Genomic DNA, 12,413 nt, shown 5'->3' on the forward strand with positions numbered 1-12,413 from the left:
TCACACAGCTTCCTTGTAAATAGACTGGCACCCCTTGGTGTTTCTCATACTTCTCTCACTTGGTTTTCCTCGTATCTCTCCAACCACACAAAGTTTATTAAACTGAAGGCCCACACTTCAGAGTCACTCCCCGTCTCGGCCGGTGTACCCCAGGGATCAGTTCTGGGCCCCCTTCTGTTCATCACTTATCTTCTCCCCCTTGGCTACATTTTCTGAAAAAATGAGATTCCATTCCTATGCAGACAACACACAGCTCTACATCTCCTCCAAATTGTACTCCTCTCTTCCACCTTCCTCTCTCTCTGACTGTCTCCAGGAAATCAAAGCATGGTTCTCCTCCAATTTTCTCAAACTCAACAGCAGTAAAACTGAGGTTCTACTTGTCGGCACGCCCTCCACTCTAACCAAGTCTCACAGTTTCTCCATCAACATTGACAGTTCTACCATTTTCCCCTCCCCTCAGGTCAAGAGTCTCGGCGTCATTCTCGACAGCACCCTAGCTTTTCAAGCCCCCATCAATACCATTACTCCGTCTGCTTACTTCCACCTTCGTAATATCAACCGTCTGCATCACTCACTCCGCATGCTGCCACAATCCTTATCCATAGTCTTGTCACATCCCGCATCGACTACTGTAACTCACTCCTCTTTGGTCTTCCCAATGTATCACCTCAAAAACTGCAGCTTCTCCAAAACTCTGCTGCTCGTATCCTGACTCGCACCTCTTCCTTTAAACATATTTCCCCTGTACTTCAACAACTCCAATGGCTCCCAATAAAATACCAAATCAACTATAAGTTACTGGTCCTCACTTTCAAAGGTATTCACAATTTGGCCCCTCCTCATCTGTCTGATCTCCTCCATATTGCCACTCCCTCCCGTGCTCTTAGGTCATCCTCCTCCGTTCACCTTACTGTTCCCCCGGCCCGTCTCTCTAGCATGGGGAGCAGAACCTTCAGTCGCTCTGCTCCCCAGCTCCAGAACTCACTCCCATCCGAGATTCGGAACATCAATTCTCTTCCATCATTCACATCTGCACTCAAAACCCACCTGTTTAAACTGGCCTACTCCCTATACATCATGTAACTGACTGTTTTATGTCATTTTTATATATATATATATATATATATTTTTTTTTTTTTAAATAATGTCTTTTAATCTATTTTTAACGCTTATGTAATATTTATTTATTTATTTATTTTTCCTTTTGTGTATGGTGAGCTTGGGTGTAGAAAGGTGCCAAGATATAAAATTTATTATTATTTATTATTATTATATGGAAAATACTGAGGCAACAAGTTTGCACAATTGTGATGACTGGCCAGTGAAACAATGAAAATGTTATATACTATGTATGTGGTAATATATCATGCTTTGATATCAACATGGCAACATGGCAACTTCCTTGGAAAATCAGAAGCACCTTCCACAAGGAGTTGCAGTAGTCAGAAATGGTAAAACATCTTTTCAAACTTCTTGCAAACTGCAGTAGGCCACAATCCATTCTTTATCTAAAACCTGCTTTATCCTATTCTGTCATGGCAGGGCTACATTTAGTTATTTTTAAAATAGTGGTTTCTGGCCTTTTTGGATATTCCTCTACAATTTATGCTGACCTCTTTGTCCCTTTAAATATGAGCAAGGAATATTAAGCACCATTTTCAAGGTGGAAATGGAAATCATTTTCAAGGAAAGATATTTTTATTTGAGATACTGATGTGCCACTGAAACAATATCAAGATCTATTTTATTTTATTTTTTTCAATTCAAATAACTGTACAAACGATCGCACATGTAGACTAAACTGTAAAATAAAGCTGCAGTGCAGCGCCACGCCTGTCACTCCATTTGTGCATGCGCAGTTAGAGCGTGGTGGGTGGAGGAGAGAATATTTTGTTTATTTTCGTGAGCAGCTAGCATGTGTAACTGTTGCCATTAGCTAACGTTGTTTTTTTTTTAATTAATGAGGTATTAAAAGTTTAATTGATGAATAAGATCAACTTTAACTAATGCGGTACTGTAACAATTAGTGGAGAAGTGGGTTTCGGGCCGTAAAAAGAAAGGTTAGCAATTGAGCTAACGAGAACTTGATGGACGTCTGTTAGCGTATGTACTAGCAAGCGAGCCACAATAACCGAAACGCAAGAGCATTGAGCAGCAATTATAAATATAAACCTATTAACTTATCACCTTCTGTTACCGAAACTAACACTTATTCACAACAAAATCACGGTAAGTCAACAAATGAGTTTGTTGTTGATGAAACTAATAGATGGACTAATGCTTCTAGAATAGCATTAGCTAAGTGATGCCAAACGCTAATAGAGCCACTCAACATTAGCAGGGTAGCGCTAGCTAACCCCGTGCTCTTCACAATTTGCACGTTTTCTACAACGTTCTTTAATTTCAGTGCATAGCTTTTTAAATTATTTAAGAATAGCGTATTCTGCATAAATTCAGCTTGCACACGTCTGAGGCTTTACTAGAACTATATGTTGCTTGTGTTTATTAGTAGCGATAAATTACCCACTTGGGCTAACGTTAGCAAAGTTTACTGTGAGTATGATCAATGAAAAATTGTTATTTTATATTAATTGTAATTATTCGATATTTCTTAGCACTTTTGACCTTTCAGTAGGTGTTTACGAAGGTCTACCAGAGATGTTCACTGTTTGCGTGAGTCTGATCTGTAATATAGGGATTTTCAGTTGTAATGTACACTATATAGAACGCTACCACGCGTTACTTCCAGATCGGTACACACAGTACTTATATATATATATATATAAGTAAATATGTATAGTTATTGTATAACATCCAAAACTTACTTAACCTTATATAAAAATGTAGCTTCAGCGCTCATTGAATCACTTAACAGGACAGTATAGTTTCCAAGGATTATCTCAAATTCATGTTACCTTCGTAAAGTGTCTCTAAAATCTTCTATTTACTTTATCAATCCTGATTTTTTTAAAGAATAATTGTGAATGGTCGTAATCTTACATTTATTGCTGTAGCTTTATAGGTTAAGTTGGAAACGTGTAATAAAGATAATCCTTCTACAAAATGCCTGTAAAAGGTTTTTGTTCTCTAAAGCCATATTAAGCCTAATCTGTGACAATCTGTCCCAAGACCAAAAATTCTATATTGACTATAATGATACTGCATTAAGGATTTTGGTTGAAAAGTGAAGCAGTATGAAAAAAGAATTTCTCCTACAAGGTTGTAGGAGAAATATATATATGGTTGATATAGTTATAGATATAGGTATGGTTGATATATATATATATATATATATATATATATATATATATATATATATATATATATATATATCAACCGTAACTACTAAGTTGCTGAGGAGTTAAGATTTTTGTTTAGGGTTGTGGATATTCAGTCCATATTTCAACCAAGTCACGATGAAATGGATTATATTTAGCTCTGAAAACAAACAAACAAAAAAATGGCATCTTATCGATATTGGTAGCTTTGGGACTTTGCAAGGTTTACTGAACTAGTCTAAGTGTTCATATGAGTTATTATTTAAAAATTGACTATTGTTTATTATTTTATTTAAAACATAAATTCAGTGTCATTTTTATGCATCACATAAAACAAAATAGTTTCACACATCCACCCCCCAGTATTTAGAACACAGTGGGGAAAAAAGATAATAAAAGTGTAGATTAACATTTGTTATATCTTTAAAATCCAGGACATATATGAGAGTTGACATAGAATGAAACTGAATTGTTAAAATAATTTCCTACAACCCTAAAGTTGAGTAATTGGACAGTATTTTTTTTTTGTTTTAGGTTGCTGAACGTGGGCTGCATTGGATTAACACTAATTTCACCTTTACATCTCTACTACTGAAAGCACAGGGGTTACAACTGGAAAGCTTACACAAGGTGAAAACCTGAGGAGCAAGATGTCAATCACAAACACTCCCACAAGCAATGATGCCTGTCTAAGCATTGTGCATAGCCTCATGTGCCACCGACAGGGGGGAGAGAGTGAAAGTTTTGCAAAACGAGCCATTGAGAGTCTTGTCAAGAAGTTAAAGGAGAAAAAAGACGAGCTGGATTCTCTTATCACCGCCATCACCACAAATGGTGCTCATCCTAGCAAGTGTGTAACCATACAGCGAACTTTGGATGGCCGCTTACAGGTATGTTACCATACCGGATTTCTTTAGTTTTGCTTGCTGTATATCTAGGAGATAATTTAAAGAAACACTTAGCATCTCATTTGATAATCATCTCTTGCTTTAGGTTGCAGGACGTAAAGGTTTTCCTCATGTGGTCTATGCCAGGCTGTGGCGATGGCCAGATCTACACAAGAACGAGTTAAAACATGTGAAATATTGCCAGTATGCCTTTGACCTGAAATGTGACAATGTTTGTGTCAACCCATACCACTACGAGAGGGTTGTTTCTCCAGGAATTGGTAAGTAAGAATGGCAGGTTTAATTGCACGGTTTAAATCTTAATGACTTGGCTCACTCATAATTATAGAACAATATTATTGGAACACTAAGAGATAAAGATTCATATAAGTTGGGGGAAATATCTGATTTTAAATATCCAAACCTGTTCAAATTATCGCCTATGCATACATGCAAGAATTTTGACAATAGTTCTCATCAGAATATTGACCTACTTAGATTGTGAGTTAAACTGATCCATGTGTCTTCTCATTGATGTTTGCAGACTTGTCAACACTGACCCTTTCAAATTCAGGTACAAAGCTTTCCTTGTCCTTGCCAAAGATTTTGTGGATGTTCATCTATCTTAATCGTGTCTGTCATTTTCTGCCAGGTCCACTCATCGTAAAAGACGAGTTTGATTATGATAACCAACAGTCTCACTCCAGCTCTGACAGCCACCTCCAGACGATCCAGCATCCACCATCGAGGCCAGTTCCACAGGAAACATTCAGCAGCCCCGCTCTACTACCCCCATCAGAGGGCAGCAGTTCAGCTTCAACTTCTGCTTTTTCTACCATTAGTGCTGGACCTTCAAGTGAGAGACTACATAGGGTCAACATTTTGCTTGCAATTATAAGATAATGCTGTTTAATCAAAAATATTTTAGAATTTATCATTTGTTTATTCAACTAAGAGGTGTAGGTCATTTTAAAGTAATATAAGTAGATACTTAAGGTTTTTTTTTTATAACATATATTTCAGATCCTACCCCAAATTGGAGCAGAAACAGCAGCTTCCCCCCAGCTGTGCCTCAACACCAGAATGGGCATCTACAGCATCATCCACCAATGCCTCACACGGGACATTACTGTAAGCAGATATACAGCATGGATATTTTGTGCAAAACTTTAATCAGACCTGAAAAAATAGTCCACATCTGTTCAGAAAAATTAACACACATATGTGCATGTGTTAAACTCATTAGTCTGTTTCTTCTGCCAAACTAATGGAGCAGATGTGTTATTAAAATAACAAACCGTGTTAATTAGATTAGCTAAAGAAGACAGCTGTGGCTGGATAACATTTGTACTCTCGGAGGACTTGAAGTTCTTAGCTGACCAGAGATGATAGAACAGGGAAGTTCTTATATAAGCTCATTCATTAAAGAGATAAGTATTAGTGACTTTATTACAAGTGAATGTTGATTTATAAATCTATAATAGTGCTGGCAACAACAGTGTTACATTGATGATTTGAAGTAGATTTTACTTTAATTGGATTATACAATTGTGTAACAGGCCAAATTTGTTTCCGTGGTTGAACGGTAACTATTCATACAGCTTGCTGCCTGATTTGTGCTAATTACTTATCACAGTTTAATAACATATTGAAATTATGAATTGTTAAAAATGAATACTAATGTCTTTCAGGGCCAGTTGCCAATGAAATTGCATTCCAGCCCCCCATATCCAATCATCCTGGTGAGTGTCAAGCTATACTTAAGCTGCATATTTACCACAAGTGCAAGAAATTAAAATTTTGGTTGTTTGTTCCAGCTCCAGAATACTGGTGCTCCATTGCGTACTTTGAGATGGATGTCCAGGTTGGCGAGACATTTAAGGTGCCATCCTCATGCCCAATAGTGACTGTAGATGGTTATGTGGATCCATCTGGAGGGGATCGCTTCTGTTTGGGCCAACTGAGTAATGTCCACAGGACAGAGAACATAGAGAGGGCCAGGTATTCGCCCACATTATTCAGCGCACAGTATATTTTTTATATGAACTGTAATTGCTGCCTATGGTGGGTTTTGTATTTGTTGTTTTTGCTTGTGTGACGTGTGTTTGAATTCATTAAAAGATGCTTTATCAGTAGTAGATTTGAATATTTATCTAATTATTTCTTGTTCCTCATGTTTTTAGACTCCACATTGGCAAAGGTGTACAGCTGGAGTGTAAAGGTGAAGGAGACGTGTGGGTACGCTGTTTGAGTGATCATGCAGTGTTTGTGCAGAGCTATTATCTGGACCGAGAGGCTGGCCGTGCCCCAGGCGATGCAGTTCACAAAATCTACCCCAGTGCTTACATCAAGGTGAGATTGTACATGTGTTTTGACATGTAACTAGTCAAGTCGTCATTAAAAGCAATCTTTTTAGATAGGTTTCAACAGTTGTCTTGTTACACCCTGGGTGAATGTCCTGCCTCGGCACACTGAGTAATAGCGTAAACTAGTGGCATATCAATACTGACCAAAAAGGATAGTTTTTTCCATAATTGAGCAGCCCTATTTTCCTGTTACTGCCAGGTGTTCGACTTGCGCCAGTGCCACAGACAGATGCAGCAGCAGGCAGCGACAGCTCAGGCAGCAGCTGCAGCGCAGGCAGCGGCGGTCGCTGGGAACATTCCAGGGCCGGGCTCTGTAGGAGGCATCGCCCCCGCCATCAGTGAGTGCTCTTACTGCTGCACTTAGCCTTGAACAAATGTATTACTATGATTGCTTCTCATAATCAGACTCTGTAGGGGGTTTGAGTCTTGTCTTGCATCGGGGAATTTCTTTTGGCAGTTCTTTGCACAGCATTTCGAAAAAGAGAATTATAGAGCAGCATGAGTAGGAAAAAGCAACTAGCAGGGTCAGTCATAAAAGAAGAAAAAAAATCTGAACATATGTTAAAAAGTTCTTTACTCAATACTTGTCAAAATAAAATAACAGAGATTCATGGTTTTAAACTGAGATTTCAGATAAATGTAGACCTCTTCCTTTCAGGAGAATAAATTTGATTGATTTTAGTCATTTGGATTAAGCTCTGTTTTAGGAAGACATATTTTGGGCCAGTGTGTGGGAGAAGAGTAAAGACTGCACAGTAGAAAATGTTCAAGAACTGCGATTAGGAAATGTTATTTCATTGGTGTTGTGCGATCTGTTTAATTATTAAGATTAAATGGTGGACCATTTAAAGTAGGGATCCTCAATCCTGGTTCTTGAGGGCCGGTGTCCTGCAGATTTTAGAAGTTTCCCTGTTACAACACACCTGACTCAAATCAATAGGTAATTAGCAAACATGTGCAGAGTTTGCACAAGTCTGAGTCAGGTGTTGCAGCAGGGAAACCTCTAAAACCTGCAGGACACCAGCCCCAGAGAACCAGGATTGGTGACTCAATGCTGCATTTTCTTTTCTTTTAGTCTGAATAGTTCTTACTGTATATGTATTCTAACACTGAGTACATTTTAAAGTTTTTAATATTCTTTTTGGCATTAACATGAAGTAATATTCTGGAAAGCTACAAATGACTGACTAACATTTGCAGTAATTATAAGCTTTGGAGTTTAGTTCAAATGCAGTGTCGTGTACGACTGATCTTATAGGAGTAAATAAATGCTCAGGGAAACTCGACATGAGCTTGACAGGCCGAGGATCAAACTAACAACATACAGGCTACAAGACAACCACTCTACCCACTGAGCCACGCCGCTATTGTGGTAAACGTGTAGTTATTGTGTAACCAGCGAAAAGTACAAAGAAGGAGCTGTGAAATAATGACCACCGCACTGCCGTCTTTTTAGGCCTGTCTCTCTGAGAGTGTGCATTATCATGATCGTCCACTGCTGCCATGTTTGCTATTATCTGAAACAGACACTGGAACTCAGAGGTGAACTCTACTCTAGTGGATGTATTGCCGAACAACCATACTAACGAAAAGGACGCATGGTAGTATGAGAGCAGCGACTTTTAAACAGAAGTGCCTATTTGTGCAAGTAAAGTGAGCATAAATGAGCCTAGACTAATTGAAACCTTTTTTTACATATCAGTTGCACCATATCAACAAAGAAAAAAAATAAATAAATAAAAAGAAGTCCTCACTTACCCTCCACATTTCCTCCTCAGTAATTCATGCAAAACATTAGAAACTCTGCCCTGCATCGGTGTGTGCTTCCACAAATCAGTCCGGTGTGTCACAGAAGGATTGAAGTTTAGTTTGACAGCTCAGCGAGGTTAGCTTGATATGTGTAAACATCAGTCCTGGCTGGAAAGACACGTTATTGGGCCTTAAGATTTTTTTGGTTTTAGACTGTAGTGTCACATCAGTCTAAAAAAAATCTGTGCCTATAACTTCTCTTGCAGGTTTGTCTGCTGCTGCTGGAATTGGGGTTGATGACCTGCGCAGGCTCTGCATCCTGCGCATGAGCTTCGTGAAGGGGTGGGGGCCGGACTACCCACGTCAAAGCATCAAAGAGACGCCCTGCTGGATTGAGATCCATTTGCACCGAGCTCTCCAACTACTGGATGAAGTCCTGCACACCATGCCCATAGCTGATCCCCAACCTCTTGACTGAGTTAATGGACACAAACTGTATGCACACACAAAACACAACACACACAGAAATAAAAGAGACACCCATTTGTACTTTTCGCAGACCTCTCCACCTGTTGGCCTGGGAGTGGTGAAGTTGGACTGCAATCACATGGATGCTGTATAGGTCGTAGGAGTAGAAACGAGGGCCAAATGCTGGCAGTGTACTCCAAACACACTTTCTTCTCTCAGCTGCAGAGCTGTGAGCGGCTGCTACTATAATGAGCTTAACTCCAGGTCTGTAAATTCTGTGATGTCCAAACAACAGCTGGAGGAGTGTGTGAGTCACACTGGGAGGAGTTGCAGTACTCTGTAAACACGCTACCAAGAGGATGCATATGAAATGGAAAGCCAGTGTTCTGCCATTGTTCTCTTACTGGAACCACATAACGTCAGGCTGTGAAGGCTTGTGCTTTTCAAACCACAAGCTTGACACCAGAAAACAGATTTGAATAAAAATGTGTCCACAATGAGGTTAAAGGAGACATAAATGTACTATTAAGGGATTTTAGGATGTCAAATGAGATCATTCAGTTTTTCAATGTGGACATTTTCACATTCACAGTTTTCAAGATGTAAAGTTTGCCCATATCAGATGGCTTTTAAAAAAGCTTAATATTAATATTAACTTTTTACTGTTACTTTGCCTGTCTGTACATCTGAAATGTGTTTTCTGCTGGAGTATACTGTCGGTCCAAGTCTTCTTCATTTGCTCTTTCTTTTTTCTTTTTTTTTTTTTTTGTTTTAGCAGAAAAGACTTCCTGTAATTGGAGTTATTTTCTCTCACAAATCAGGACACTTATTGGACACGTGTGTGCTTGTCAGATGAAATCTTAAAAACATTTCCTGTGCTGACTCTTTTTTTTATATATATATATATATATATATACTGGTTTTTGAGTTGTTTAAACAACACAGATGATTCAAAGCCCCTTCAGCCTCTCTTTTAACACCACGAGAAATTGTTTTAGCATCAATCAAAGCTGTTGCTAAATGTGTAATATTTTATAGTAGATGTGTAATAGTCGTTTAAAAATATCTTTTACTCTCAAATGACTATTATACATCTACATTAATATCATGTCTTTTATTACTAGGTGTCTGTTAGCACTTTATTTTGCATTTTGTTTCAGTCTCATTTGTGGTTACTTATTGTATCCATATTATCTCAGCACAGTAAGAATTTTTTTTTGCTAATGATCTGATACATGAAAATGTGGTTCGTTGTTCTGTTTGCCCAAAATCTGGTTTTCAGTGTCCCATCGCTCAGCCGCAGCAGGTGTGAAAGGGGCATTTAACCGAGTCTTTGATAATCTGAACGGTTTGGCTGTTGCATCACTTTAAAACGGCTCTCATATCCATTTTAATTTGTGAATAATTTGGATGACACTTAAAATAATCTAATGAACAGCTGAGTAAATGAATGAACTGTGAACAAGTGAAAGCCATAATGATGCCAAATATACTTCATGAAATGTTAAAAGGTTACCAGACTGCAGTCATTTCAGTATGACATTGCTTTGAAAAGCTTAGTTTGAATTATCTGGATGACTTAATTTATGCTCAGCATTACTGATCAAACAATATTTTGGTATTTAGCTCTGTTTACTTACAGCTGTGGCAGTATTTTATACTCTTTTTGCTACCTTTACAGTGAAGAACCATTCTGGTTATAATCAGATTTAAAAATTGGGGTAAAAAAAAATAAAGCTGTACAATTTTTCAGGAAATGTCAGTTCATGCTCATCCTAATCTTTAGTTATGTTATCTGAAGAAATATAGAGTTTGAATGATATTGGTGTTTATATGTATGAATAAAAGTTAATGGACTAACAGTGAGTCACTGGCTTAGTGTGCAAATCAACCCTGTGAGAAAGGACACTGGCTTTTGACCAAGAAAACGTTTATTACTGCAAAGACAAGTCACAAATTTTAAGAAAACAACACTAAAGCTAGCCTGAGCTGAGATCTGAAATATTCAGAAAACAAAACTACATGTGTCTTCAAGAGTTTCTAAAATCATCATTACGACACACTAAATGATGTCTTTGTAAATATAAAAGTCCCCCGATCATCCTTGTTTTTTTTCCTTTTATGTAAAATACACAATACAAATCACCCTACACACATTGGTTTGCCTGCCAATTAAAGAATATACATTGTATGAAGCAAATTTAATGGCACACAAAAAAGAGTCACATGAAATCTGTGTATATATTATATCAGATACTATACATTATCCAAAAAGAGGAAAACAAAATCACAAAAGCACTTAAGCCAACATATCAGAAAATGTTCACCAAAAGAACAAAACAAATATTAGGACACAAATAAATATACCATTTGACTTTTTGCTATATACACATTTTTGTCAAAGGTGAATTGAAAGGAAAGCCTTCCCCAAATGTCACTGCCAAATGCTTGTGCTTGCATTAGAGCGTGCTACAGATGGCCACGACTCACTAGACTGTCAAATGGCACTTACAAATCTCAAACAGGTCACAGCATTCAGAAAATATCATTTGACAAAAGAAACCACAATCATGAGAAAACAACTTTAAGAGCATTTCACTTACAGTAACTCTTCTGGTACATTTACCAGTTCTATACATTTAAAAGTCGTTTGCAGGTACTCATCTGTGTGTTACTAGTTAAGTGTGTGTGACTGTAACACAACTGATTACTCAGCAGTCTAGTCTGAGGACCGATTTGAATGCTTCCTCAGCACTAGCAACTTTTCAGTGGCAGCACATGTGCAACAGAACATCTTCTTTATAGCCTCTATCTATAGCCCACCAGAGACCCAATAGTCACCCCGACCATCTGCTGTGGTCAGGGCAAAATTAAAGGCACAGGAGTTTGCTATGGGTCAGTGAAGCTGCCATGTCATCCCGGTGAAGAGGCTGTTCTAGCTTATCTCTAAGTTTTATGGTCAAAAATGGGCTCGTTTGCAAAAAAGAAAAAAGAAAAAACAAAAACATTACAAGCCCCCCCCTTCATCTTCATTCTCAATTTCAAAGACACAGAATTTAAGCACAATTGTGTTGGCAGCATTACCATCAGTCAGTTCACCAGGCAAGCGTTGAGATGCAGAAAGCTTAATCACTGTCTGGCACTGCCTGGTCAAAAACAAAGAAAGTGTGGAAAGAACTAGAGAAAAAAAAAAAAAAATCAAGCAGCACATAATGTGTGTGAAAGCACTTACAATCCAAAAATCACATGACTGACTTTCAAAGAAAACACTTATAAGCCATTTTCACTTCAGGCACAAAATAATACAAGTTCTCATCTACTATGTGTAGTGAATATATGATACAGTTCAATAAATAATAATAATTAAAAAAAAATTAGGAGAATGGTAAACATGCCAGAGAAGAAATGCATCATACAAACGTTCATTCATAAATGTAAAACCAAGACTGTGTTTTAAAAATTTAAACAGAATCCCACCACTTCATACAAAGTTTGTCATGTAAGGTGTGTATGTTGAAAGGGTTACTTAATTTAAAAGATGACCTAGTGTAAGTAAGAGACATGATCTAGAGCTTACATTTTTGTATCAATTCATTTTTATTAGACATTGTCACTACTTTGTGATTATCTGCAGAAAAAAGACAGTTTATACCAAGAAAACA

At 37.8% G+C, this 12,413-nt stretch overlaps 1 protein-coding gene across 2 annotated transcripts; it reads left to right on the top strand.

The window, feature by feature from the left end:
* The first annotated feature begins 1,863 nt into the window (after positions 1 to 1,863).
* On the top strand, positions 1,864 to 11,994 carry smad4a (SMAD family member 4a). 2 transcript variants are annotated; one of them, XM_041969452.1, is made up of 11 exons: positions 1,864 to 2,232; positions 3,816 to 4,171; positions 4,275 to 4,449; positions 4,713 to 4,742; positions 4,821 to 5,024; positions 5,192 to 5,299; positions 5,860 to 5,910; positions 5,986 to 6,169; positions 6,352 to 6,520; positions 6,734 to 6,872; positions 8,550 to 11,994. In XM_041969452.1, the coding sequence occupies exons 2-11, from the start codon at positions 3,932 to 3,934 to the stop codon at positions 8,759 to 8,761; spliced, it is 1,512 nt and encodes a 503-aa protein (XP_041825386.1). In that variant the 5' UTR covers positions 1,864 to 2,232; positions 3,816 to 3,931; the 3' UTR covers positions 8,762 to 11,994. The 2 variants fall into 2 exon arrangements, with proteins under 2 accessions (XP_041825386.1, XP_041825385.1); XM_041969451.1 differs by having other exon boundaries at positions 4,713 to 5,024.
* Positions 11,995 to 12,413: the final 419 nt, after the last annotated feature.

This window comes from Melanotaenia boesemani, chromosome 19, assembly GCF_017639745.1.
Source record: "Melanotaenia boesemani isolate fMelBoe1 chromosome 19, fMelBoe1.pri, whole genome shotgun sequence".
Lineage (NCBI taxonomy): Eukaryota > Metazoa > Chordata > Actinopteri > Atheriniformes > Melanotaeniidae > Melanotaenia > Melanotaenia boesemani.

What these genes read in the sequence shown, in the direction of transcription:
- smad4a (XM_041969451.1), top strand. Translation starts at nt 3,932, where the DNA reads ATGTCAATCACAAACACTCCCACAAGCAATGATGCCTGTCTAAGCATT. An exon ending in CCCCATATCCAATCATCCTG is followed by an intron (nt 5,911 to 5,985) that starts GTGAGTGTCAAG and finishes TGTTTGTTCCAG; the next exon opens with CTCCAGAATACTGGTGCTCC. An exon ending in AGGCATCGCCCCCGCCATCA is followed by an intron (nt 6,873 to 8,549) that starts GTGAGTGCTCTT and finishes CTTCTCTTGCAG; the next exon opens with GTTTGTCTGCTGCTGCTGGA.